The 25884-nt window shown below is 40.3% G+C and overlaps 1 protein-coding gene across 1 annotated transcript in view; it reads left to right on the forward strand.

Moving 5' to 3' along the window:
- The window catches only part of LOC124551137 (1,5-anhydro-D-fructose reductase-like), a 63245-nt gene extending 38666 nt beyond the window's left edge, over positions 1-24579 (forward strand). The window contains exons 4-7 of the mRNA XM_047126099.1: positions 4640-4899; positions 11715-11874; positions 20632-20726; positions 23856-24579. Of these exons, the coding sequence (XP_046982055.1) occupies positions 4640-4899; positions 11715-11874; positions 20632-20726; positions 23856-23898 (558 nt within the window). The 3' untranslated portion in view covers positions 23899-24579. The remainder of the gene's footprint in view (positions 1-4639; positions 4900-11714; positions 11875-20631; positions 20727-23855) is intronic.
- The last annotated feature ends 1305 nt before the right edge of the window (positions 24580-25884 follow it).

The raw sequence follows: 25884 nt of genomic DNA on the forward strand, positions 1-25884 counted from the left end.
GAGACTGGTTTGATGCAGCTCTCCATGTTACTCTATCCTGTGCAAGCTTTTTCATCTCCCAGTACCTACTGCAACCTACATCCTTCTGAATCTGCTTAGTGTATTCATCTCTTGGTCTCCCTCTACGATTTTTACCCTCCACGCTGCCCTCCAATACTAAATTGGTGATCCCTTGATGCCTCAGAACATGTCCTACCAACCGATCCCTTCTTCTGGTCAAGTTGTGCCACAAACTTCTCTTCTCCCCAATCCTATTCAATACTTCCTCATTAGTTATGTGATCTACCCATCTAATCTTCAGCATTCTTCTGTAGCACCATGTTTCGAAAGCTTCTATTCTCTTCTTGTCCAAACTATTTATCGTCCATGTTTCACTTCCATACATGGCTACACTCCATACGAATACTTTCAGAAATGACTTCCTGACACTTAAATCAATACTGGATGTTAACAAATTTCTCTTCTTCAGAAACGCTTTCCTTGCCATTGCCAGCCTACATTTTATATCCTCTCTACTTCGACCATCATCAGTTATTTTGCTCCCCAAATAGCAAAACTCCTTTACTACTTTAAGTGCCTCATTTCCTAATCTAATTCCCTCAGCATCACCCGACTTAATTAGACTACATTCCATTATCCTTGTTTTGCTTTTGTTGATGTTCATCTTATATCCTCCTTTCAAGACACTGTCCATTCCATTCAACTGCTCTTCCAAGTCCTTTGCTGTCTCTGACAGAATTACAATGTCATCGGCGAACCTCAAAGTTTTTATTTCTACTCCATGAATTTTAATACCTACTCCGAATTTTTCTTTTGTTTCCTTTACTGCTTGCTCAATATACAGATTGAACAACATCGGGGAGAGGCTACAACCCTGTCTTACTCCCTTCCCAACCACTGCTTCCCTTTCATGTCCCTCGACTCTTATGACTGCCATCTGTTTTCTGTACAAATTGTAAATAGCCTTTCGCTCCCTGTATTTTACCCCTGCCACCTTTAGAATTTGAAAGAGAGTATTCCAGTCAACATTGTCAAAAGCTTTCTCTAAGTCTACAAATGCTAGAAACGTAGGTTTGCCTTTCCTTAATCTTTCTGCTAAGATAAGTCGTAAGGTCAGTATTGCCTCACGTGTTCCAGTGTTTCTACGGAATCCAAACTGATCTTCCCCGAGGTTGGCTTCTACTAGTTTTTCCATTCGTCTGTAAAGAATTCGTGTTAGTATTTTGCAGCTGTGACTTATTAAGCTGATAGTTCGGTAATTTTCACATCTGTCAACACCTGCTTTCTTTGGGATTGGAATTATTACATTCTTCTTGAAGTCTGAGGGTATTTCGCCTGTTTCATACATCTTGCTCACCAGATGGTAGAGTTTTGTCAGGACTGGCTCTCCCACGGCCGTCAGTAGTTCCAATGGAATATTGTCTACTCCGGGGGCCTTGTTTCGACTCAGGTCTTTCAGTGCTCTGTCAAACTCTTCACGCAGTATCATATCTCCCATTTCATCTTCATCTACATCCTCTTCCATTTCCATAATATTGTCCTCAAGTACATCGCCCTTGTATAGACCCTCTATATACTCCTTCCACCTTTCTGCTTTCCCTTCTTTGCTTAGAACTGGGTTTCCATCTGAGCTCTTGATGTTCATACAAGTGGTTCTCTTATCTCCAAAGGTCTCTTTAATTTTCCTGTAGGCAGTATCTATATTACCCCTAGTGAGATAAGCCTCTACTTCCTTACATTTGTCCTCTAGCCATCGCTGCTTAGCCATTTTGCACTTCCTGTCGATCTCATTTTTGAGACGTTTGTATTCCTTTTTGCCTGTTTCACTTACTGCATTTTTATATTTTCTCCTTTCATCAATTAAATTCAATATTTCTTCCGTTACCCAAGGATTTCTACTAGCCCTCGTCTTTTTACCTACTTGATCCTCTGCTGCCTTCACTACTTCATCCCTCAAAGCTACCCATTCTTCTTCTACTGTATTTATTTCCCCCATTCCTGTCAATTGCTCCCTTATGCTCTCCCTGAATCTCTGTACAACCTCTGGTTCTTTTAGTTTATCCAGGTCCCATCTCCTTAAATTCCCACCTTTTTGCAGTTTCTTCAGTTTTAATCTACAGGTCATAACCAATAGATTGTGGTCAGAGTCCACATCTGCCCCTGGAAATGTCTTACAATTTAAAACCTGGTTCCTAAATCTCTGTCTTACCATTATATAATCTATCTGATACCTTTTAGTATCTCCAGGGTTCTTCCATGTATACAACCTTCTTTCATGATTCTTAAACCAAGTGTTAGTTATGATTATGTTGTGCTCTGTGCAAAATTCTACCAGGCGGCTTCCTCTTTCATTTCTGTCCCCCAATCCATATTCACCTATTATGTTTCCTTCTCTCCCTTTTCCTACACTCGAATTCCAGTCACCCATGACTATTAAATTTTCGTCTCCCTTCACAATCTGAATAATTTCTTTTATTCCATCATACATTTCTTCAATTTCTTCGTCATCTGCAGAGCTAGTTGGCATATAAACTTGTACTACTGTAGTAGGTGTGGGCTTCGTATCTATCTTGGCCACAATAATGCGTTCACTATGCTGTTTGTAGTAGCTTACCTGCATTCCTATTTTCCTATTCATTATTAAACCTACTCCTGCGTTACCCCTATTTGATTTTGTGTTTATAACCCTGTAGTCACCTGACCAGAAGTCTTGTTCCTCCTGCCACCGAACTTCACTAATTCCCACTATATCTAACTTCAACCTATCCACTTCCCTTTTTAAATTTTCTAACCTACCTGCCCGATTAAGGGATCTGACATTCCACGCTCCGATCCGTAGAACGCCAGTTTTCTTTCTCCTGATAATGACATCCTCCTGAGTAGTCCCCGCCCGGAGATCCGAATGGGGGACTATTTTACCTCCGGAATATTTTACCCAAGAGGACGCCATCATCATTTATCCATACAGTAAAGCTGCATGTCCTCAGGAAAAATTACGGCTGTAGTTTCCCCTTGCTTTCAGCTGTTCGCAGTACCAGCACAGCAAGGCCGTTTTGGTTATTGTTACAAGGCCAGATCAGTCAATCATCCAGACTGTTGCCCTTGCAACTACTGAAAAGGCTGCTGCCCCTCTTCAGGAACCACACGTTTGTCTGGCCTCTCAACAGATACCCCTCCGTTGTGGTTGCACCTACGGTACGGCTATCTGTATCGCTGAGGCACGCAAGCCTCCCCACCAATGGCAAGGTCCATGGTTAATGGGGGGGGGGGGGGCGGGGGGGGTTTTACAGTATACATAAATGATATAGTATAAAGCATCGAATGATCTCTGATGCTGTTTGCAAATCATACGGTTGTCTACAACAAAATAGCAATGCTGAAAGGTAGTAATGAGTCATAAAATGACCTCCAGAGAATTGATGAATGGTGCAGGCTCTGGCAGTTGACCACGAGCATAAATAAATGTAACATATTGGGCATACATTGGAAAAGAAATCCACTACTGTATAGCTACACTTCTGGTGACAAACTGTTGGAAACAATATCTGCTGTAAAATATCTAGGAGCAACTATCCAGTGCAACCTTAAGTGGAATGACCTTTTAAAACAAATAGTGGGTAAAACAGGTGCCAGACTCAGATTCATGGGAAGAATCTTAAAAAAATGTAACTCATCCGCAAAGGAAGTGGCTTATAAGGTGCTTGTTTGACCGATTCTTGAATATTGTTCATGTATCTAGGATTCCTATCAGATAACACTGATAGAAGAGATAGAGAAGATCCAACAAAGAGTGGCATGTTTCATCAGATGATCTTTTAGTCAGCGCGAGAGCGTTACGAAGATGCTCAACAAACTCCTTTGGCAGACATTGCAAGAGACGCATTGTGCTTTACGGAGAGATTTACTATTGAAATTTTGAGAGAGTACTTTCTGGGAAGAGTCAAAAAACATATTATTTCCCCCCCCCCCCCTCTCCCCCCACATACATCTTGCATAATGACCATGTGAAGAAAATTCAAGAAATTAGAGCCAATACAAAGGCTTACCGACAATCATTCTTCCCACGGGCTATTCACAACTGGAACAGGGTTGGACGGCTCAGTTAGTAGTGCAAAAAGTACCCTCCACCACACACCTGTAGGTGGCTTGTGGAAGATGATGTAAATGGAGAATGTATTCCTTAAAATGTATTTTTAACTGCCTTTTAATAAGTTTCTTTCACTAATCTCTTGAATCTCCCCAGGTTGTTTATTGTACAGTTTAATTCCTTGGTAGAAAATGTTTCCATTTTTTTTAGTCTGAAAACTGTGTTCATGTTTTGTTCATTTGTTCCCCAGAAAAGAAATCCATAGCTAAGAATCGAGCGTGTATTTGAATTGTATGTAAATAAAAAAAAAAAAAAGACACTGGCTTTTACACACTGATGACAGGACTCCAAAGGCATAACATGCTGCTGGCACTCTGTTTGTAAGCATGTACTCCAGCTGAGAATCAATATTCATTCCCATAAATTTTGCATTTTTTACACTGTCTAAAGAGAAGCCATCTACATTTCATTTAGTGTGTCATTTCCACTCTCAAGACTGAAATTCGTGACATTTATTTTCTTTACATTCAATGTCACTTTATGGCCATACAGGCAATGGAGGATCAGGTGGATGCGGGGCGTGCACGGTCTATCGGGCTGTCCAACTTCAACGCGAGGCAGGTGAAGCGTGTCTGGCGGTCGGCGCGCATCAAGCCTGCCAACCTGCAGGTGGAACTGCACGTCTACTTCCAGCAGAGCGAGCTGCGCGCCTTCTGTCGGGCCCTCGACATCACCATCTGTGGCTACATCCCACTGGGGGCACCAGGTGTGCGGCCTCCTGGCCGTGCGGCCATCACTGTGGATGCTAGCAAGTATGTATGCCTTTATTTTCTTACGTTATGTACAACAATATCACATGAGCATGAATCATATGTCGATACATAAGAAGAGCAGATGAAGAACCGCTGTATGCAGGAGCAGCTGGAGAACATTTTTCCACACAAGTGGCAAATTATTTTGGTGCTCCCCCCTCTTCTCCAATGTCCATCAGGCATCAGCTTCCTTTCCTTGGGCTGTCAGTAAGACTTTTACCTAAGTCTAGTGATTGTGGAAATGGGCTGTTTCCTCTTTTTAAAATAACTTCTACACAGACAGTTCTCTCTTACACAAATAAGTTTCTTAATCTTATATTAAATAGAAGAAACAGTTTCCATTTAAGCTAATTTCTGAGATTTTTAAAAGCTTGTAGTGAAATCAGAAAAAGTACACCTACTGCATCTTTCTAGCCTGAATACAAATGTGCTGTCTATTACACTGCAAAGAAATAACAAAAATATAAAATTTCTGTTATGTTTAGTTTAATAATGGCACTTTTTAGACTCTATAATTTACAAATTATTTCACTTTCCATTGGAAAAACTGGGGAAAATATACACAAGTTATCATCCTATTTCATCTTGACATGTTAAGCAGCAGGCACTTTTTTACTGCAGAAATTATATGTTACATGTCAAGAAAACTCACCAGTAAATTGATATATTTCAGGAATTTTGCCACGAAAGTAGCTAAAATTGGTAAATGTGGTCAAAATTTCTATGTATCCAACTGTAAGGGAAAACACAAATTTGTGAGTAACATGGAAAAGAGATACTGCACAGCATATGGAAACCTCCTTTAGCATGTGTACATGTACAGTAAATTGTGCCATGTGATGTGGTGAAGTAGTACTGTATTTCTTGTTAAGGCAGGCCACAGGTGAAATTTGAGCTAAGTTACATGGGGACTTGATCGAAAGCTTTATGTTTCATGTACATTTGTATTAACCCCAACAACATTTGACACTGAAATTAGTGGTGGCTGATTACCACACACAAGCTATCACTTCACAAACAGCTTGTTTGCAAACACATGTTTACTACAATACCTTTGCTTCTGTTCTTTCACCAATTTCAGATTTTTCAACTAATTATGGCACACCCTGTACGCAAACTCTGCTTCGGGTGCTTCTGTGACCCTCGTGCACGAACAGCACACTAGCTGAAGTCGTTAGTACTAGCAAAGAAAGGACTTGCTCTAGCAAAGTCCTGATTGCTTGTGATGTGCCACAAGGCTTTGTTCTAGGTCTCCCTTTTCTTTCTGCTTTTTATTAATGGTTTCCCCTGAACCTTCATAAAGCTATTCCTGTGCTATTTGCTGATGATACAAATATGTTATTCAGTAGCACATCAGTGCAAGAAACGAGTGACCAGATATCAGATACAATGATTAGGCTGCTGTTCTGGCTTCACAGAAGTAAACTGTTGGTGAATGCAAATAAAACAGCCCACATGCTCTTCTATATGTCAAAAAATCACCCTACTCAAATGACACCAATAGTTCTAGCTTTGAACATGCCTGATTACTCAGCAGCCATATACTAGTTTCAACATAGGATCGAACAGCCAACCGGTTGCACATAAATGGTAGGTACATTGACCTAGGTTTAGATACATACAGGGGGTGCCTTCATTAGAATGAAATGTTGCTAAATCATAAAATTACATTGTTGAAAAGCAATAGTCAAAATTTGGAGCAGTTATGCTCAAGTCAAAAGTAAAATAAAACATTCTATCCTTTGCCATGTGTACCCATCTGGGATGTTGTTCCCAGCTGGGCACACATGACAAAGACTAGAACATTTTATTTTACCTTTGGCTTTATTTATTTATTTATTTCTTGTTCCGTAGATCCAGTTAGTGAGTCAATCACAAGGATATGGAACGTGTCAAATTGTACAGGTTTCAATTTAAACTTACAATAAATACAAGGGCAATTCAATGGCAAATTGTACATAGTTTAAGTAAGACATACTACAAATACAGTAACAGATACAATGTCAGCTAGATAACATAACTACCATTTGACAGAAAAAGGAGTTTCAAATAAAGGTTAAAGATAAGAGCACAAGTTAAATCAGATATTAGGCCTACAAGAGTAAATACATGTACAGCCAATCTGTTGTTACAAAAAGTGCGCTAATGCCCAAATGCACAATAAAATCAAATGAACTACTTCTAGACGCAATAAGTTTAGTGATGGTATACATTTTCTTTCAGGTATTCATCCACAGTATAATAAAATTTCTCTGTCAGGTAATCTTTGAGAACTTGTTTAAATTTTGGCAGTTCTGTATGAACACATTTGATATGTAGTGGTAGAGCATTGAACAGCTTAATGCTGGAGTAGTAAACTCCTTTTTGTACCAGAGTGAGACGTTTCATTTCTAAATGTAGATTGTTTTTGTTTCTGGTGTTATAACCATGGAATTTACTGTTGTCTTGGTAGATGGAATAATTTTTGCACACAAAGGTCAGCAAGGAAAAAATATACTGTGAGGCAGTTGTTAGGATACCTATCTTCCGAAACAAGTGCCTGCAAGAGTGTCTTTGATGGACCCCACACATTATTCTGATTGCTTTTTTTTGGATGGTGAAAACTTTTTTTGCAAGTGGTTGGTTCCCCCAGAATATGATAGCATATGACATCAATGAGTGGAAGTAGCCAAAGTAGGCAACCTTAATAGTGTCAACTTCAGCCACTGAAGAAATTACCCATAATGCAAATGTTGCCGAGCTAAGTTTCTTACGTAGATGAAGAATGTGAACTGACCAATTACATTTACTGTCTATGTAAGCACCCAGGAATTTTGTGTCTTCAACTTTCTGTATTGGTTGATCTCTACATTTTATGTTAATTTCATCGGGATTACTTTGTGATGTATGGAACCTTATATAATGAGTTTTATCTGCATTGAGCGAGAGACCATTTGAGGAGAACCAATTTAAGATGTCATTAAAAACAGTATTTGTAGTTTTTTCAAGATCATGATCAATCAAATCGTCAATTAGAATTGTGGTATCATCGGCAAACAGGGTAAATTTGCTGTTTGTCTCAGAACAAAGAGGAAGATCATTAATAAAGATGAGGAAAAGCAGTGGGCCCAAAACGGAGCCTTGAGGCACACCACACGTTATCGTGCCCCATTCAGACGAGGCAGGTTCTCCAGAAGAGCCATTTTAGCATTACAGTCTGCTTCCGATCCTGTAGATATGATTGTAGCCACAAGCCAACAGTACCACCTAAACCATAGTATTCTGCCTTTTTCCAAGGAATTTGGTGGTTTACACAGTCAAAGGCTTTCGTAAGATCACAAAAAATACCCACTGGAGACATTTTTTTGTTAATGGCTTCCAAAACTTGGTTGCTGAAAGAGAATATTGCCTGTTCAGTACAAAGACCGGCACGAAACCCAAACTGATTTTTGCTTAAGATACTGTGGAAGTTGAGATGGTCTACAATCCTCCTGTGCATGAGTTTTTCTAGAATTTTCGAGAAGGTAGTTAATAGGGATATTGGGCGATAGTTTGTAACAATGCTTTTATCCCCTTTTTTAAAGAGAGGAATCACTACAGCCAACTTAAGTCTGTCAGGGACAATCCCATCTTGTAGGGATGCGTTGTATATGTTGCATAAGACGGGACCAACAAATTTATAACAGTGTTTCAGTATTTTACTAGAAATATTGTCCACACCAGCAGAATTTTTATTTTTTAATGATCTAATTACTCTTATGACTTCGCTTACAGTAACTGGAGGTAAGGACAACTGTGGGATTCTGTTGCTAATAGCTTTCTGTAGGAGGGACAATGGTTCTTCCATAGAACCATTACAGCCTGTCTTCTCTGCTGCTCTCAAAAAGTGGTTATTAAATATTTCTGCAGGTGTCAGAAATTTCCTGGAGCTGACTTGACTGTGGGAGTGTCTTAGTAGTAAAAATAAATTTTTAAAACTACACACAATATACTACAGTTTTTCATGCATCTCAGTGTTTAGGATGTTGTATCTCTTGAAATATGTGTTATACAATGATGTGTTTATGTAGGTACATTCAGCGACATATGTGGCCACTGTCTACAGAACGTATAGTGAATAGAGTTAGTAGTTAATAGCAAAGAAGTAATAAATTTAAACATCATGCACAGTGAGCAGTTTCTCTCAGATCTCAGCACTTATGTCATCATATCTCTTGAACTATGTGTGGAACCACAATATAATTTTGTAGGTGCATTTAATGGCATTTGTGGGTACTGTCTGTAAACACAGAAATAATCTGTATGTCTGCAAACTTTTGTGGCCATTGCCACTGATGCCAAGATCTTCTGGGTTGTTATGCTGCATCATATTTCTTCAAACAGTTGCTGTTTCAATCCCTTGGATGGGATCTTCTTGAAGATCGTATGGTGATCCACTGTAGATTGAACACTGTCCGAGACCAGTGTCATCTTCTCTTATAAAGTGGAGCTTTCCTGCACTTGTGCTGGGGAAGTGAGATTGTTGGGTAAAAATCATGGGCTACCACTGATGGACCATTGTAATTGGAAAGTAAGAGAAGTTTTCCTGCACTAATGCCGAAGAACAGAGTCACTAGCGAAAACTCCTGTGGCTACCATTGGTGGGCCAACACCACTGGTTAGAAAGGGATTTTTCCGTAATTATGCTGGAGAAGGGTTATTGATTAAAATTCCTTCTGCTGCCATTGGGGGGCCCACACCGTTGGCTAGAAGTAAAATGGGCAGAGCATGAGAGGGGGAATGTTTGGCCATGATATTATTGTTTGCAGAGGTGGCTTCCAGGGTATTCTTTGTATTGCTCTCTTGCCACAACCCTGTATTCCCACCCTTGATGGTGGGGAGCTATAATGCCAGAAGTCTATAGCCATCCTCTCTATCGAAGTGATATGCATTCTTAGACATTTCAATCAGTTCTTGGATTTTTCTTCTATAGACGTTGGTTTCCTTAGTCAGCACATGTATGATGTTGAAATCGATGTCCAGACCACAATTCCCTTGATGTTCTGCTAGCACTGTTTTCATACTTTGTTTCAGCCGTCTGTGGAATTAATGTTTCATAATAGGTTTTTTAACAACCTTGCCTATATACACTTTTCCACAGCCACACATCATTTCACAGATGCCCACAGTGTGGAGGCAACCAGGTGCATCCATTTTCTATTGGAAAAGTCTTTTACTTTGTCTTGACTGAAGAAAATTGTCTGAATACTATCTTCCTTAGACTTCTGCTTATGGGGTCAGTGATCCCAGAAGCAAATAACTTAACAGTGTGAGAAGGTGGTTCCACATCCTTCCTATTAACATAATTAATATTTTGCTTAAAAGCCTATCTATGAAAGAACTGTCATAGCCATTGGTCTGCACTATCTTCTTTAAAAGATTCCAAGTTGTTGTCATCTCTAATGAGAAAGGCACATGAAAACAGAGTGCTGAGCAGTGCTTACTCCTGGGCTTGGTAGTGGTGTAAAGTAGCATCTAAATACCTCTTTGTGTTAATGGGCTTTCTATACATTCTTAGTCCTCGAGAGTTGTCAGATATATACCAGCACGTCCAGAAATAGGAGACTGACCCCACCCTCAACCTCCAAGGTAAAGCTGATTTTGGGGTGAATACCATTTAAGAAATTGTGGAACCCATGGAGTTCTTCTTTGCCATATGGCCATATAACAAATGTGCCATCCATGTAGTGGAGCCAACAGGAAGGTTTCAAAGGAGCACTACATAATGCCTTTCAGAATGCTCCATAAAAATGTCAGCTGCTACTGTCGGCAAGGGTGACCGCATAGCAAGACCGTCTGACCATTCATAGAAATAAACATTGGTTCAAATGGCTCTGAGCACTATGGGACTTAACATCTGAGGTCATCAGAACCCTCGACATAGAACTACTTAAACCTAACTAACCTAAGGACATCACACACATCCGAGCCCGAGGCAGGATTTGAACCTACAACCATAGCAGCCACGTGGTTCTGGACTGAAGCGCCTAGAACCACTCGGACACAGTTGCAAACATCTGGAGAAACTACCCCGTTATGATCGCCATTGTATCTCATAGTAACCAAGTAACACACGTAACTAATACAAGTAACACAAATATGGCTTTATTCATAAACCTCTGAACAATAAGAAAAGGCAACACTGGTCTCTGACAATGTCCAATCTACTGTGGACACTGCAATATACTGAAGAAGATCCCAGCAGAGCAGTCAAAACATCGATTGTTTGAAGAAATGTGATGCGGCATAACAACCCAGAAGATTTTAACTTCACAGAAGTAATAAATTTAAACATCATGCATGAGGCAGCAGATTTCACAAATCTCATTGTTGATGACTTCACATCTCCTGAACTATGATAGGTATGTGGTTCTTATCCCAATAGCAATTGTTGCGTGACAGCAAGGGATATGTGTACCCAGTTTGGTTGAGATTGGCCCAGTGGTTTAGGAGGAGATGTGGAACATAAATATATACCCACACATACACACATACATTATTATTGTAATGTGTATGGATGTATTTTTGTTATAGTATTATTGTATTACATATGTAGTCCATACCCTAGAGTACCGCCATGCCACAGATCTATGGAACAATCAGTGTATGTCAGTTACTCTGTTTTAAATCAAATTAAAATGTGGTATGCTGTGCACTGCACAGCAACTTGATGAGCACATATCTAGTTGTTGAATAACTATACAGGGGTAGTCAGGTGACCAGCATTCTGTGTAGCAACACCTAACATCTTCACATCCTTCTGAAACAAGCAATCAGACTTTTACTTTCAATTTCAGAATGCCAAAGCGAGACCAGATGACTAATCCAGTGGTTTCACAAATCGCACAGAAGCACGGGAAGACAAATGCCCAGGTGCTGTTGCGCTACATCATACAACTCGGCGTGGCGGCCATACCCAAGAGCACCAACCCGGACCGCCTCCGGCAGAACTTTGATGTAAGTGAGTGCACATCCTCTTTGTCTGAGCTGTCAAATACAACTTCAGCAGCTTGTGCATAGAACAGTGACATTAATTCTGGACACTTTAGTGAAATGTTCATTTATTTTAACATTATGAGATTAATGTAAGTTGGGGTATACTAAATCAATGAATTATGCTTCTGCTTTTTGTTTACCATGTGCATGCTATATAGTCATCACTTTTAGAAAATATATACGCTCCTGGAAATTGAAATAAGAACACCGTGAATTCATTGTCCCAGGAAGGGGAAACTTTATTGACACATTCCTGGGGTCAGATACATCACATGATCACACTGACAGAACCACAGGCACATAGACACAGGCAACAGAGCATGCACAATGTCGGCACTAGTACAGTGTACATCCACCTTTCGCAGCAATGCAGGCTGCTATTCTCCCATGGAGACGATCGTAGAGATGCTGGATGTAGTCCTGTGGAACGGCTTGCCATGCCATTTCCACCTGGCGCCTCAGTTGGACCAGCGTTCGTGCTGGACGTGCAGACCGCGTGAGACGACGCTTCATCCAGTCCCAAACATGCTCAATGGGGGACAGATCCGGAGATCTTGCTGGCCAGGGTAGTTGACTTACACCTTCTAGAGCACGTTGGGTGGCACGGGATACATGCGGATGTGCATTGTCCTGTTGGAACAGCAAGTTCCCTTGCTGGTCTAGGAATGTTAGAACGATGGGTTCGATGACGGTTTGGATGTACCGTGCACTATTCAGTGTCCCCTCGACGATCACCAGTGGTGTATGGCCAGTGTAGGAGATCGCTCCCCACACCATGATGCCGGGTGATGGCCCTGTGTGCCTCGGCCGTATGCAGTCCTGATTGTGGCGCTCACCCGCACGGGGCCAAACACGCATACGACCATCATTGGCACCAAGGCAGAAGCGACTCTCATCGCTGAAGACGACACGTCTCCATTCGTCCTTCCATTCACGCCTGTCGCGACACCACTGGAGGCAGGCTGCACGATGTTGGGGCGTGAGCGGAAGACGGCCTAACGGTGTGCGGGATCGTAGCCCAGCTTCATGGAGACGGTTGCGAATGGTCCTTGCCGATACCCCAGCAGCAACAGTGTCCCTAATTTGCTGGGAAGTGACGGTGCGGTCCCCTACGGCACTGCGTAGGATCCTACGGTCTTGGCATGCATCCGTGCGTCGCTGCGGTCCGGTCCCAGGTCGACGGGCACGTGCACCTTCCGCCGACCACTGGCGACAACATCGATGTACTGTGGAGACCTCATGCCCCACGTGTTGAGCAATTCGGCGGTACGTCCACCCGGCCTCCCGCATGCCCACTATACGCCCTCGCTCAAAGTCCGTCAACTGCACATACGGTTCACGTCCACGCTGTCGCGGCATGCTACCAGTGTTAAAGACTGCGATGGAGCTCCGTATGCCACGGCAAACTGGCTGACACTGACGGCGGCGGTGCACAAATGCTGCGCAGCTAGCGCCATTCGACGGCCAACACCGCGGTTCCTGGTGTGTCCGCTGTGCCGTGCGTGTGATCATTGCTTGTACAGCCCTCTCGCAGTGTCTGGAGCAAGTATGGTGGGTCTGACACACCGGTGTCAATGTGTTCTTTTTTCCATTTCCAGGAGTGTATTATATATTATATTTTGGCTGATAATGATTTAAAAACTCGAGTATTTCATACGCTTGTGCAGCTGCCAATTAAGTTGTCATTTATTCTGTTAATGCTTATTATTACTCCTTTATCCAATGAGAAAAAGCATTCTCATCATTGTTGTAACTGCAGTACTCAGCAATACATTTTTATTACTGAAGAGTGACATTCCTTTAAAATGACCTGAGTTGGTACAGAAGACATTATTGGAAACAATGTCTCCTCTACAGAAACATGCTTATCAGTTGCCAAGTAAAACAAGAAGGGCAAGACAACCCTATGAAGAAAGTGGTACTTATGAAGAGATACTGGAAGGTTTGGGTGGAGGTACTACAAAACCAAATTTGAAGATTGTCTGCAAGGAATAGGAAGAAACTGGGTCAAGTACAACTGCTCCAAGATGCAGCAAAATACCAATACTGACTGAGTGAGACTGTCATAGAATCTGCTGTCCTTTTCTGCAAGGTTGTTGGTATATAGCAAAAGATGTATATAAATGCCACCTTGAAGACTTCAGCAGTTGAAGATTCTGATTGAACAGTCAGACAAAAACTTTGTGAACAACATTTGCCAGCAAGAAATCCAAAGAAGGAAACCGTACTGTAACAAAATGCAGAAGCAGAAAAGCCTGCAATGGACTTAAGCACAGAGGTAGTGGATGCAAGAAGACTTAGGCTAGATTCATTTGGAGTGATGAGACTAAGATCAGCATCTTTGGAAGCCATGGACTTGAGCTCATTTGCCCTCAACCCGATGAAGACTTTTCCCCTGAGTCCACCACTGCCACTGTGAAGCATCCAGCCAGTGTCACAGTGTGGGGCTGAGTGGCAAGGCACATCACTGGGCATCTACAAGTGTTACAGAGCAACATTAATTCCAAAAAGTACAGAGAAGAAGTATTAGTGTTGAAATTGTTGCCCTCTATTAGTGAATTATTACAAGGCAATAATGATCAGTGCATCTTCCAGCAATACAGTGTGCCATATCACAGTGCCAGAGTCAAAACTGCATGGTTCACTGAGCATTACATTAGCGTGCTGACTTGGCCGGTAACAGTCCTCACCTCATTGTAATTAAGAACTTGTGGTCAAATTGCAACAACTTTTGTGCCAAATAATTTGTAACTCTCTGAAACTGTTGAGGTGTGAGTATTTTGTTTAATTTTTAATTAAATTTGATTAAAATTTTGTATTTTAACTGAAAGTTTCAAATTATGGACATTAGGGCATGTTTCCTGAAAATGTTTAATAAATTATGATGTACGTTTCAACTGAAATAAACTCCTGAATGCATTCAATGAGTCTCTACAAAGTATCCAGAATTAATGCCACTGCTGTAGCATAAAATGAGAGTCGTGTGGATTCCAAATGAACTGTTGGGAACTCAGTACCACATCAGAAGCTACAATATGAGTAAATATGCCACTGTTACCCATTGATGTCTTTTGTAGATGAGCCTTTGTGGAAAACAATAGGTCAGCAAACAACCTGAGCTGGAGATTTCTTGGTAAAGAGGATGCAGCGTGTTATTTCAGATGGAGAGTCATCGGCAGATGTAGAAGTAACTTTGAGTGTGCAGTGTGCAACAAGGAGTATGTTGGCAACATTGTTGTTCATGTCATATATTAATAACCTGAGAGACAATATTTATAGTGATCTCAGTCTTTTAAAAATGATACAATTATTTGCAACGAAGTATTAGGTGAACATCAGTCGTTATGGGCCACTCGAGCTAAAATTGGCATAAAACCTTTCTTGTCATTTTGGAGTTGATATAATTGCAGAAAACCTTTATTTGAACATTTCTAACCAAAACAACACATAGTACAAAAAGGTTTTGTGAGACTTACAATTTGGGGTATTAATAAAAGTGTAGGGTAGTATGAATCATACAACAACATACAACAAAAAAATAAAAATGTACAACAGAAACACAGATTTTACTGTGAACAATAATATTTTGGTTCTTTAACACAATGGAAGCTAGTTCAACAGCACTTGCCTAATTTTTTTAAGTTAAAAGTTAAAAAAAACTGTTTTCAGTGTTAAGTTGTCCAAATACAATGTTCATAAAAGCCCCATCTGAGGTGTCATAGATGTCTGCTGATTTCCTACATCTGATTTTAATCTTCTTTGCCATACAGTTCTTGGAACTTTAGAATGATCTGATTGACAGCAGCTGTTTCAGTCATTTCGCTTTCCAAAACACTTGAAACTGTTCACTCCATTGCAGTCTCACACCAAATCCCTGCACCCACACTGCAGTGTTCTTCTTGAAGCTTGGCATCATGCCCTAAAAACAAAGAAAAGATTTTCTTATGTGGCTGACTTTGGTATGACCCACACTACCCCAGTGACATCACACATTAAAACATGGCAGAAACAGACACTGACCTGAATGAGCAGGATTTCATTATTACAATGCAGTCTACATTAGTCTCCTTAAATATTGTTACTAGAATTGTAATATTACTTTTTGCCTTCATCAGTAATAGCTGGTGCTGGAAATTACACCATTCACCAGCTTCAACACTTGAGAACAAATAAAATTTATTTGTGGCACAGACTCAACAGTTACATCAGTCAAGCTACACCAAATTGCAGAGTAATGTCTGCGCTTTATTCCAAACCATGCACAGATTCCCTGTCTAATGTCACACCCGAGAAACACCAAGTGCTCCTGCTTCCTGCTACCCCATATTCACTGGTGTTCCCCTAACTAAAAAAAAAAAAATACTTAATGAATGTCCAACCAGATCTTTTTGTAAGATTTCAAAGTCCCTACAATATCAGTGAGTCACAAATGGAATTGGCCAACTCATTCAAATACCTGTGTGTAACACTTTGAAGGGATATGAAATGGAATTGATTAAGTAGGTTCATTGGTGGGTAAAGCAGGTGGTAGAGTTTGATTCATTGGTACAATACTGAGGAAAATCACACTGCAATGGAGGTTGCTCACAAATCACTTGTGTGACTCATTCTAGAATATTGCTGAAGTATGGGAGACCCATACCAGAGATGGCTGGCAGGGGATATTGAACAGATACACAGAAGGGAAACACAAATGGTCACAAGTTTGTCTGACTCATGTGATATCAACATATAAATGCAGCAAAAAGTGACCTGGAAAGTATGTGAAGATAGACAAAGGCATCCCTAGAATACCTACTTACAAATTTTCAAGAATAAACTTTAAATGACAGCTCCTGGAATATTTTATAACCCCCTAAATATTTCTCCTGTAGGGATCAGGAGGACAATATGACTCTAGTTACAGAGCTCACCAAAGTGCTTAAACAGTGATTCTACCCATGATCTGTCAATATGTGGAATGGGAAGATGCCGTGATGACACGTTGAGGCTCTGGGCATGCTAGTCTATTTCAGCAATGTTACTGTCCACATACGACTGCCTCACAGACACTACATTATGAAAGAATGCATTCTCATGCTGATATGAACAAATAACGTGTCCAAACTGTTACTCAACTGTATGCAGTACTCGTGCTGTAAGATGTGTTCATTTGTTCTGCAGTTAGCATTTTGTAAAGCACAATAAAGGAACCACACTCTAACCATGGGGATCACCCCCATATCCTAATTCCACCTCCTCCGTGTTTGACTGTAAGCACTACGTATGATGGTAGGTAACGTTCTCAGGCATTCACCAAATCCAAACCCTTCCTTAGGGTTGCCACATGGTATAGTGTGATTCAGCAGTCCAAACCACTCACTCACAGTCATCCACCGCCCAGTGCATTGCTATACATGACACGTGAAGCACAGCACGTCACTGACTGCAGAAATGTGTGGTTTGTGAGGAGCTGCTCAATCATTGTACCCCATTGTTTTTAATGCCCTATCCAAAGTCAGGGTGATTGGTGGACTACTGGTAGTATTTTGAAACTCACGAGTGACTCCTTCTGCTGATTTAATGTGATTCTTTACAAATACAATCCACAATGCTCAGCGGTCCCTGTCCATAAGTATATGAGGTGTGCCCGTTCTTGGTTCAGCTCACACACATCTTCACATCACCAGCAGTCAAGTTTGGCAGACTTAGAAGTGTTGAAATGGCTCTGGGGTATTTGTTACTGAGGTGGCATCCAACAGCTAGCTGACATTCGAAGTGACTGAGATCTCTTGATTGGTCCATTCTTCTGTTATTGTTTCTCTACTGAGAACACTGCACTCCGTGCATCCTCTTATACTGTCAGGTCTGCCTGTCGTGACATCAAGTGGTCAATTCCGCATCGCATATGGGTGTCCGAATGCTTATGATAAGACAGTGTATATGCACGTAGTACATAGATTCTCATCCCACTCTTGGCGGGGATCTAGCGTTCACAGGTGGTAAACAAGAATGATTGTTGAAGTAAATACTCTGATTGGAACTTTCATTCTTCAGAGAATTGTACACGCGCCAGAATGCAAATTATGCGTTATTTTTCGAACAGACTTGATGCTCCATTGTTTAGGGATCAGTTCCTGCAGTTCGTCACCATTTAGCAAAATATACAGCATACGAGACTTCATTGCTTACCAGGTGTAGAAGATTGAAACTGCAATTTGGCTGCAATGATTACACATGTTGTTGTTTGAAACTGATAAACAATATTTTGTTCCAAATAATCTCCATTGGTATTTATACATTTCTCCCACCTCTCCGGCAGGCTATGAATGCCACGCCAAGAAACAGTTCTTCTTTTGAAGCGAATCAGTCAACGTGCCATTGTCGTACGTTTTCATATGAATTGAAGCGTTGTTCAGTGAGAGCGTATCCCAGTGACGCAAATAGATGATAATTGGACTGAGCCAAAACTGGAGAATAAGCTGTATGCCCTAGTATTTCCCAAATGAATACCTCCATCATTTCCCTGAACCGTTTTTCTGTGTATGATGGGCCATTATCTTGGAGCAGTATGACTTTGTGTTGCCTTTTTCCATATTCCAGTCTCTTTTCACATAATGCTTGATATAAATTGATCTTTTGCTTTTGGTAGCGATCAGTGTTAACAGTTTCACCAGGTTTTAGTAGCTCTTAACAGAAGATACCCTTCTGATCCCACCAAACACAGAGCATTGTCTTCTTTCCAAAGCGATTTGGTCTTGCAGTTGATGTCGATGGTTTGCCTGGTTTCACCCGTGACTTACAACACTTAGGATTCTCAAGATATATCCATTTTTCATCACTTGTCACTGTTATATGGAGAAATGACTTTCTTTTGTATCTACCGAGCAGCATTTCACAAGTGGTCTTTCGATTTGCTTGCTATCTTTCATTCAGTTCATGTGGAACCCATTTTCCTACTTTCTGCATCTTTCCCATAGCTTTCAACTGAAGAGAAATGGCTTTCTGCATAACATTCCATTTTTCTGTGAGTTCCTGTTGAGTTTGAGTATCATCTTCATCCAGTACGGCCTGCAATTCATTGTCTCCAAAACTTTTTTGGTGGTTTCTCATGCTCGTCATTTCTCACGTCAAAGTCACCACTTTTGAATTTTTTGAACCACTTGAAACACTGTGTTTTCCCAAGAGCATGTTCGCCAAAAGCTTCAGTAAGCATTCAATGATATTATGCAGCAGTTTTCTTCAAATGATAACAGAAAACCAATGCTGTCCGCAAATCGTAGTTTGTAGGCACAAAACTCGCCATGTTTATGGGTTTGAAACAGATACCGATGTATGGAACTTGGATTACTGTGTGCTGACATTCGTCGTCAGCTGTTACAGGAAGCAGATGTCACTGCAGATGCGGTCTCATGGGCCCTACACTGATGGTTAGCACCATCTATAGGGAAATTCTGGTTTGATACTTCTACACCTAGTACACTATAAAGGACATAGTCCGTTACACTTCTGATCCATAACAAAACACTTTCGTCAGTGAGCAAGACATATGGGGTGACTGCGCCAATCTGTGCTAGGGTAACTACAGAGTGAGGAAGGGCTGGGTATAGATAGAACAATCATTGGAGTGATTAATGGCTTTTAGTCACCAAAACTTAAGGAGGTGATGTGAGGGAACACATGATGAGATATTTGTTATAACCAAAAAGTCAAATGACATCAAGTATTCTTCAAGAGAAAAACTCTATGTCACTCCACTTTCTGTGAGAATCACTAATAGCAGTTTAGATGTATGTCACCTTAATTTTAAAGGTTACACTCAGAGACTTGTGTTCAGTGATACCCAGCACATTATTCAACCAGCAACTGTGTTCATATCTTGCAGTAAATATCACTAAAAGTTTTGAACATCACACAACACAATCAAAAACAATTTTATTTGTTCTAGCCTACAGTTGCTCTTCTATTTTGTAAAATAACTGCTGGTTTAAATAAAGTGTCACTATCTTGTCTGATGACAGTAGTTAGCAGTAAAAGCAGCTGTCGTGCACCAAAATAACTGTGTGGTAAATGAACAATATGACATTTCAAACAAGCAGAAGTTAAGAAGCAGGTCTGACTAAATACATTTAATTTGGGAGAGACTGGTCAATTACCAAAATTATGATGGATTTTATGCATGTGTGTGCTAAGTGTTACAAAGTGATTAATCAAACTATTTGTCTGGAGTGTAGCCGTGTACAGGACTGAAACGTGGATGATAAGTAGTTCTGACAAGAGGAGAACAGAACAGCTTTTGAAATGTGGCACTACAGATGAATGCTTAAGTTTAGATGGGTAGATTTGATAACTAATGAAGAAGCACTAAAACAAACAGAGGAGAAAAGAAACGTATGGCACACTTTGTGAAAGAGATGGGGTCATTCAAAAGGACATGCCCTGAAGCATCAACGAGCAGTCACTTCGGTGATGGAGGGAAGTGTGCGAAGTAAAAGGTGTAGAGGGAGACTGAGTCTAAGAGTTTGAAGTGGACGTAGCTAATCTAGTGTACAGTGGTCAGACGGGAGACTACAGTGCTGAAGTCCACTCGAGATTGTCAGTTCTGGCAGTATGTCATAAGAAAATCAAGTTATTGTCCGTGTTGGTGCTCTGATCAAACACTATATTCTCAAAGTGGTGCTTAGCTATTACACTGAACAGCACTTAGTGAGTTGTATTGACACGTTTTGTAACTTACAGGTGTTCGACTTTGAGCTGTCTGCGGAAGACATGGACACACTGGAGCAGCTGGATAAGGGACCAGCTGGACGGCAAGTCCGAGCCTTCATTCCAGAGTAAGTCCTAACTTTGTTTACTAATTAAATTAAAATTCAATGGCATTATTTTTTTCTGTTTGAAGTTCACAAGCACTTTGTCGTAGTACTGACAACATCCTCATAGCATATTTACTCCCATAAGAGGTTTGTTGTCGGCAGTTAGTTGCAGTTCAGAAGCAAAAGAAGAAACATTCATAAATATTACACTTTCTCATGCAATACTCACCTACACATGGTATTTGTCTCTCTGAAGTGTCTGCATAATGTTCATCTACACCTATTTCTACATTTACATATATTATCTGCAAACAGCCATATGGTACATTGCAGAGTGTACCTTGTACTGCTACTAGTCATTTCGAATCCTGTAGCAATCTCAGATAGAGGGGGAGGAAAAAATTGTCTGTATGTCTCCATATGAGCCCCAATTTCTCTTACCTTACCTTCATGATCCTTACACCAAATTTATGTTGGCGGCAGTAGAATTGTTCTGCATTCACTGCCAATTCTCTAAATATTCTCAAAAGTCTTTCACGATAAGAACATTGTCTTCCCTGCAGGAATTCCCACTTGAATTCACAAAACACCTCCATAATATTCACAGACCTACCAGTAATCAGACGTATTAATAACAAATCTAGCACCCTGCCTCTGAATTGCTTCGATGTCTTTCTTTGATCTGATGTGGTGTGGATCCAAAACTCTCAAGCAGTACTCAAGAACAGGTCACTTTAGCATTCTACCTTTCCAGATAAACTACATTTTTCTAAAAGTACCCCAGTAAATTGAAGTCAATGATTCAACTTTCATACTACGATCCTCATGTCTTCATTTCATTTCTTATTGCAGTGTAACATCATGTGTAGATATTTAATAAACATGACTGTCTCAAGCAGTGCACTACTAATGCTTTATTAGAACATTACAGGATTGTTTTTTGCTACTCACCTGCATTAATTTTCATTTTTCTACACTTAGAGCTAGCTGCCATTCATCACGCTAACTAGAATTTTGTCTAAGTCATACTGTATTCTCCTATAATCACTCAACTTTGACACCTTCCCGTACATCACAGCATCATCAAGAAACAGCCTCAAATTGCTGCCCACCCTTTCCACCAGATGATGTTTGTATTTAGAGAATACGGGTGATTCTATCACACTTTCCTGGGGCACTCCCGATGATACCCTCGTCTCTGGTGAACACTCGCCATCGATGACATTTTACCAACTTCTACTATTTAAGAAGTGTTTGAAGCAATCACATGTCTAGGAACCTGTTCCATATGCTCATATCTTCATTAAAAGTCTGCAGTGGGGCACTGTGTCATATTTTCCTGAAATCTCGAAACATGGAATCTGCCTGTTGCCCTCCATCCATGGTTCGCAGGATATGTGAAAAAAGGGCAGGCTGAGTTTTCTACAAGCAAAGGTTTCTAAATCCATGTTGACCTGTGGACAGAAGCTTTTCCACTTTGAAAAAAAATTTTATATTGGAAGTGAGAATATATTCAAGGATTCTGTAGAAAACTGATGTTAAAGATATTGGTCTGTAATTTTGCGGGTCCGTTCTTTTAAGCTCCTTAGATCCAGGAGCCAATTGCACTTGTTTCCAGTCACTTGGTGCTTTGTACTGGGTGAGGGATTCATGATAAATGCAATGGGAAAGAGCCACACAGTACTCTCTGTAAAAACGAATTGGGATTCCATCCAGTCTTGGCAACTTGTTTGTTTTCAACGCTTTCAGTTGCTTCTCTGTGCCAGAGGTGCCTATTACCATGTTCTTCATACAGGAGTCTGCACGATGGTCAAACCTCAGTGTGTTTGTACTATCCTCCTGCGTGAATGATTTCTTAAATTTGAGATTTGAAACTAGGGCTCTCCTTTTACTGTCCTCTACTGCCATACCAGCCTGGTCGACGAGTGGCCGGATTGAAGCCTTTGATGCCCCTAGTGATTTTATGTTCGAGCAGTAATCTCACAAGCAAAGTGTAATTCTTTGACCTGGAAGATCCCCAGCTATTTCTCCTGAGGTCAGTGCAATCTGCTCCGATGTCAGTTCCATCCCAGTGTCAGTATCCCACGTACCAAGGACCAGACAGAACACTTGTGGGCCAGCTTGCCCCAGGAGAGGATACAACCAGTGTGTCTAATCAGACCAGAGGGGGTGTGAAGTCATACTTGTAAATGGTCACTTGCTACCAGTTTTTTTAAAATTTGCCTCAATTATGTAATCATTGAAATACCGTCACGTACCGTATCAACCCAATTAAATATCATATAGTTTCCTTGGTTCCTTCTTGGCACTTCACTTTCACTGACTTGAGGTGCATTTTTTCAAGGTTAAAGACTGGACTTGATTCAGTTCCTGTTTCGTATAATGATTTTTATAATGCCAGCCTCTCTGGAAGAGTTTTCTTTCTTTTAATAATCTGAAGCATGTAATTGGTGTCTAGTTCCTTGACCTTTCTGATCATCTTTGGGGTCACATTGCCCCATTGTGTACATACTGGGATAACCTGCTGTTCACATGGTGTATCATAATTAATAGCAACAGCCAGCAGATGTGAAAGTTTGTGCTAATGGAAAGAAAAACGTTCTAGTACATGTAGGTCTTCAAACAGGCCATTTTCGAGATAGTTGCAAATGTGTAGTTACCAGTTGCAGCTGACTTTAGTACAAAATACTCTCCTTGTTAGCAAAAATGTGTTTGGAATGTAAAATTTTAGAGCAAGTCCCCCGTGTAATTGGGCTCAAATTTCACCCACTACCCATTATTGAAGAGTATGGTAGACACATCATGTGTCAACGCCACTTTTTCTGCTGACATAGGAAGACATTTAATGTGCTAATGTGATCCAAGATGGATAGTTTGAGCAGGGCCTGTGCCTTGCCCTCCAGTACACCCTGACCTCAGTCCTTTGGATTTTGCTGTCTGTGGCCACCTCAGAAGGGAAATGTTCAGCAGTCCTGTAGATACAGTTGGAGAACTGGATCAGTGAACTGTACAGTCTTGCCAACATTTACAAGATGACACTAGCAGAGTAGAGACGTACACTGATTGCTCAGAATGTCTTACCTCCTCCCATTTAATAAAACCATTTTACCTAGTTTGTTGTGTTTTATATTTTTCAATCTTGAATTACAGAATGGCAAACCATCCAGAATACCCATTCAATGCGCACTACTAGTTCAGAGAGAACAGCATGATTGACACGCATGCAAGGACATCTCTCTTCTGAAGATTCTGGACCTGTCTGAGGTAAAGTGTGCAAGAAGGAAAATTGCTCTGAATCATTAATTGTAGTTACAACAAGAAAGGAAGAAAAAGTGCCACTGTTTCTGTGTCATTAAAGAAACTGTAGTGAGTGACCCTTTTTCTGAATTTCCTAAAAACCTCATCCTTTCAATCTGAGTTCAAGCAGCAGTTTCATCTAGTAACATGTCTAACAAAATACAAATATATACTAAGACAAAAAATTGCTATGATTACACGTTAGTTCTCATCATCATCATGCAGCAAGATCGAGACCATATTTGTAAATTATGACAAAGAATTAAATGTACAGCTCAGAACCTCATATTGTACGTGTTCCAAAAATAATCATCCTGTGTCATAAGACTGTATCTTCTATGTGAATGTAGTTACAAAGTTGGAGTGTATTTTTGCTTACACATTATTATCTTCTTGATCACTTATAAGGTGTAAATTTAAATATCGTTTCAGGCATAGCACTGTACTCTAAATAAAGAAAGAGTTGCCTGCAAAAGACACGAAAATAGTTCTTAAAGTGGCAAAGAGTTCACTACTGTGTTGATACCTATCTTGATGCATATGATTCTTCATCAAGCTGTTAAGTCATTCTCATTCATTCCAGAAGGTGAAGGGTTGTGTCTCGATGGTTTCCACTGGATTTATATCTCCTCTTTGAAATAAAGAAAAGTGCAATGTACTTATCCTGTTAATTTTCTTCATTTATTCATGCCAGATAAACTGGAGCTTGTTACTTACACCACTCACCACAGCTACTCAACAATTTACCCATTACTGCTGATGTGATGAAAGGCACATTCACATATAGAACATCACAACAGTGCACACAATTTTAGGTATTATTACAATTTATGTTAAATATATATCATGATGAAGAAAGATTAATACAAATAATTACACATGTGATATCAAGATCAACAGAGAGCAAAGACGTATTTTAAATAAATTGTTTCACAAAATTTAGTTTTTCCCAATGTTACATTTTGTAAGGTGCATACTTTTTAAGCTATTAACACTGAAATATCTAAGTTTTCATTAAGAATAAATTAATAATTTATTAGCCCACAACAGTACTAACTACAATATCAAGTCTTCATTGCTAACCAGAAGAAAAGATACTCGATATTAATAGACGCTTAGCCTTGTGCTGTCCATGACTGTAACTTCTAGCTTAGGGATTATAATTAATAATTTTATTTTCTAATTAAAGCCAGCACGTCTTGGAGTTATAACTCCACTTTCAAGGACTGCACAGACATAATGGTCATTGCATCTACTTCAGTTTTTCGTCTGCGCTTTAGCACATAACATTTGTTTTCTGCAGTGGTGGAACACTTCCACGTTTGCATGTTACCTTGAAAGTTAGTTATGTTGTTCAAAGCATTGACTCTCCATTTAAATTTTTGCACTTCTTCGTTTTGTGGTAGATTCATACTGATAACACAAAGTCTCGTCACATGTGTTGATGTTAAAAAAACTCCACAAGTTGTCATTTTTCTTCTGAAGTTGTTGCAGGGCTAGATAATTAGCTTTATTACAATTCAAAAACTAAATTGGAACTCTTACATCTCCATTAAATAGGACATTCAACAACACAATAAAAACTGTATATGAACAACGAGTAAACATAAGTCAGTGTCTGCGCCAAAGATGATCATCACAGACAAAAAAGTCGTCAGTAGCACGTAGCATTATATGGCTCACAATACTATACTTCACAACTCCCCCCTTAGTGCCAATGATATTTTCTGTTGGATTGGGCATGTTGTCCAAACCAGGTAACAACATGTCCTGCACGGGCTGTTACTGGCATATTGAATGTTGCCTCCCACATCCATTGCGGCTGATCTGTAAAGGGCGGTGGAATGGTTAGAGCATACATCAAGTCCATGGTGTGTGACGA

Source organism: Schistocerca americana, chromosome 9 (genome assembly GCF_021461395.2).
Source record: "Schistocerca americana isolate TAMUIC-IGC-003095 chromosome 9, iqSchAmer2.1, whole genome shotgun sequence".
In the NCBI taxonomy this organism is placed as follows: domain Eukaryota; kingdom Metazoa; phylum Arthropoda; class Insecta; order Orthoptera; family Acrididae; genus Schistocerca; species Schistocerca americana.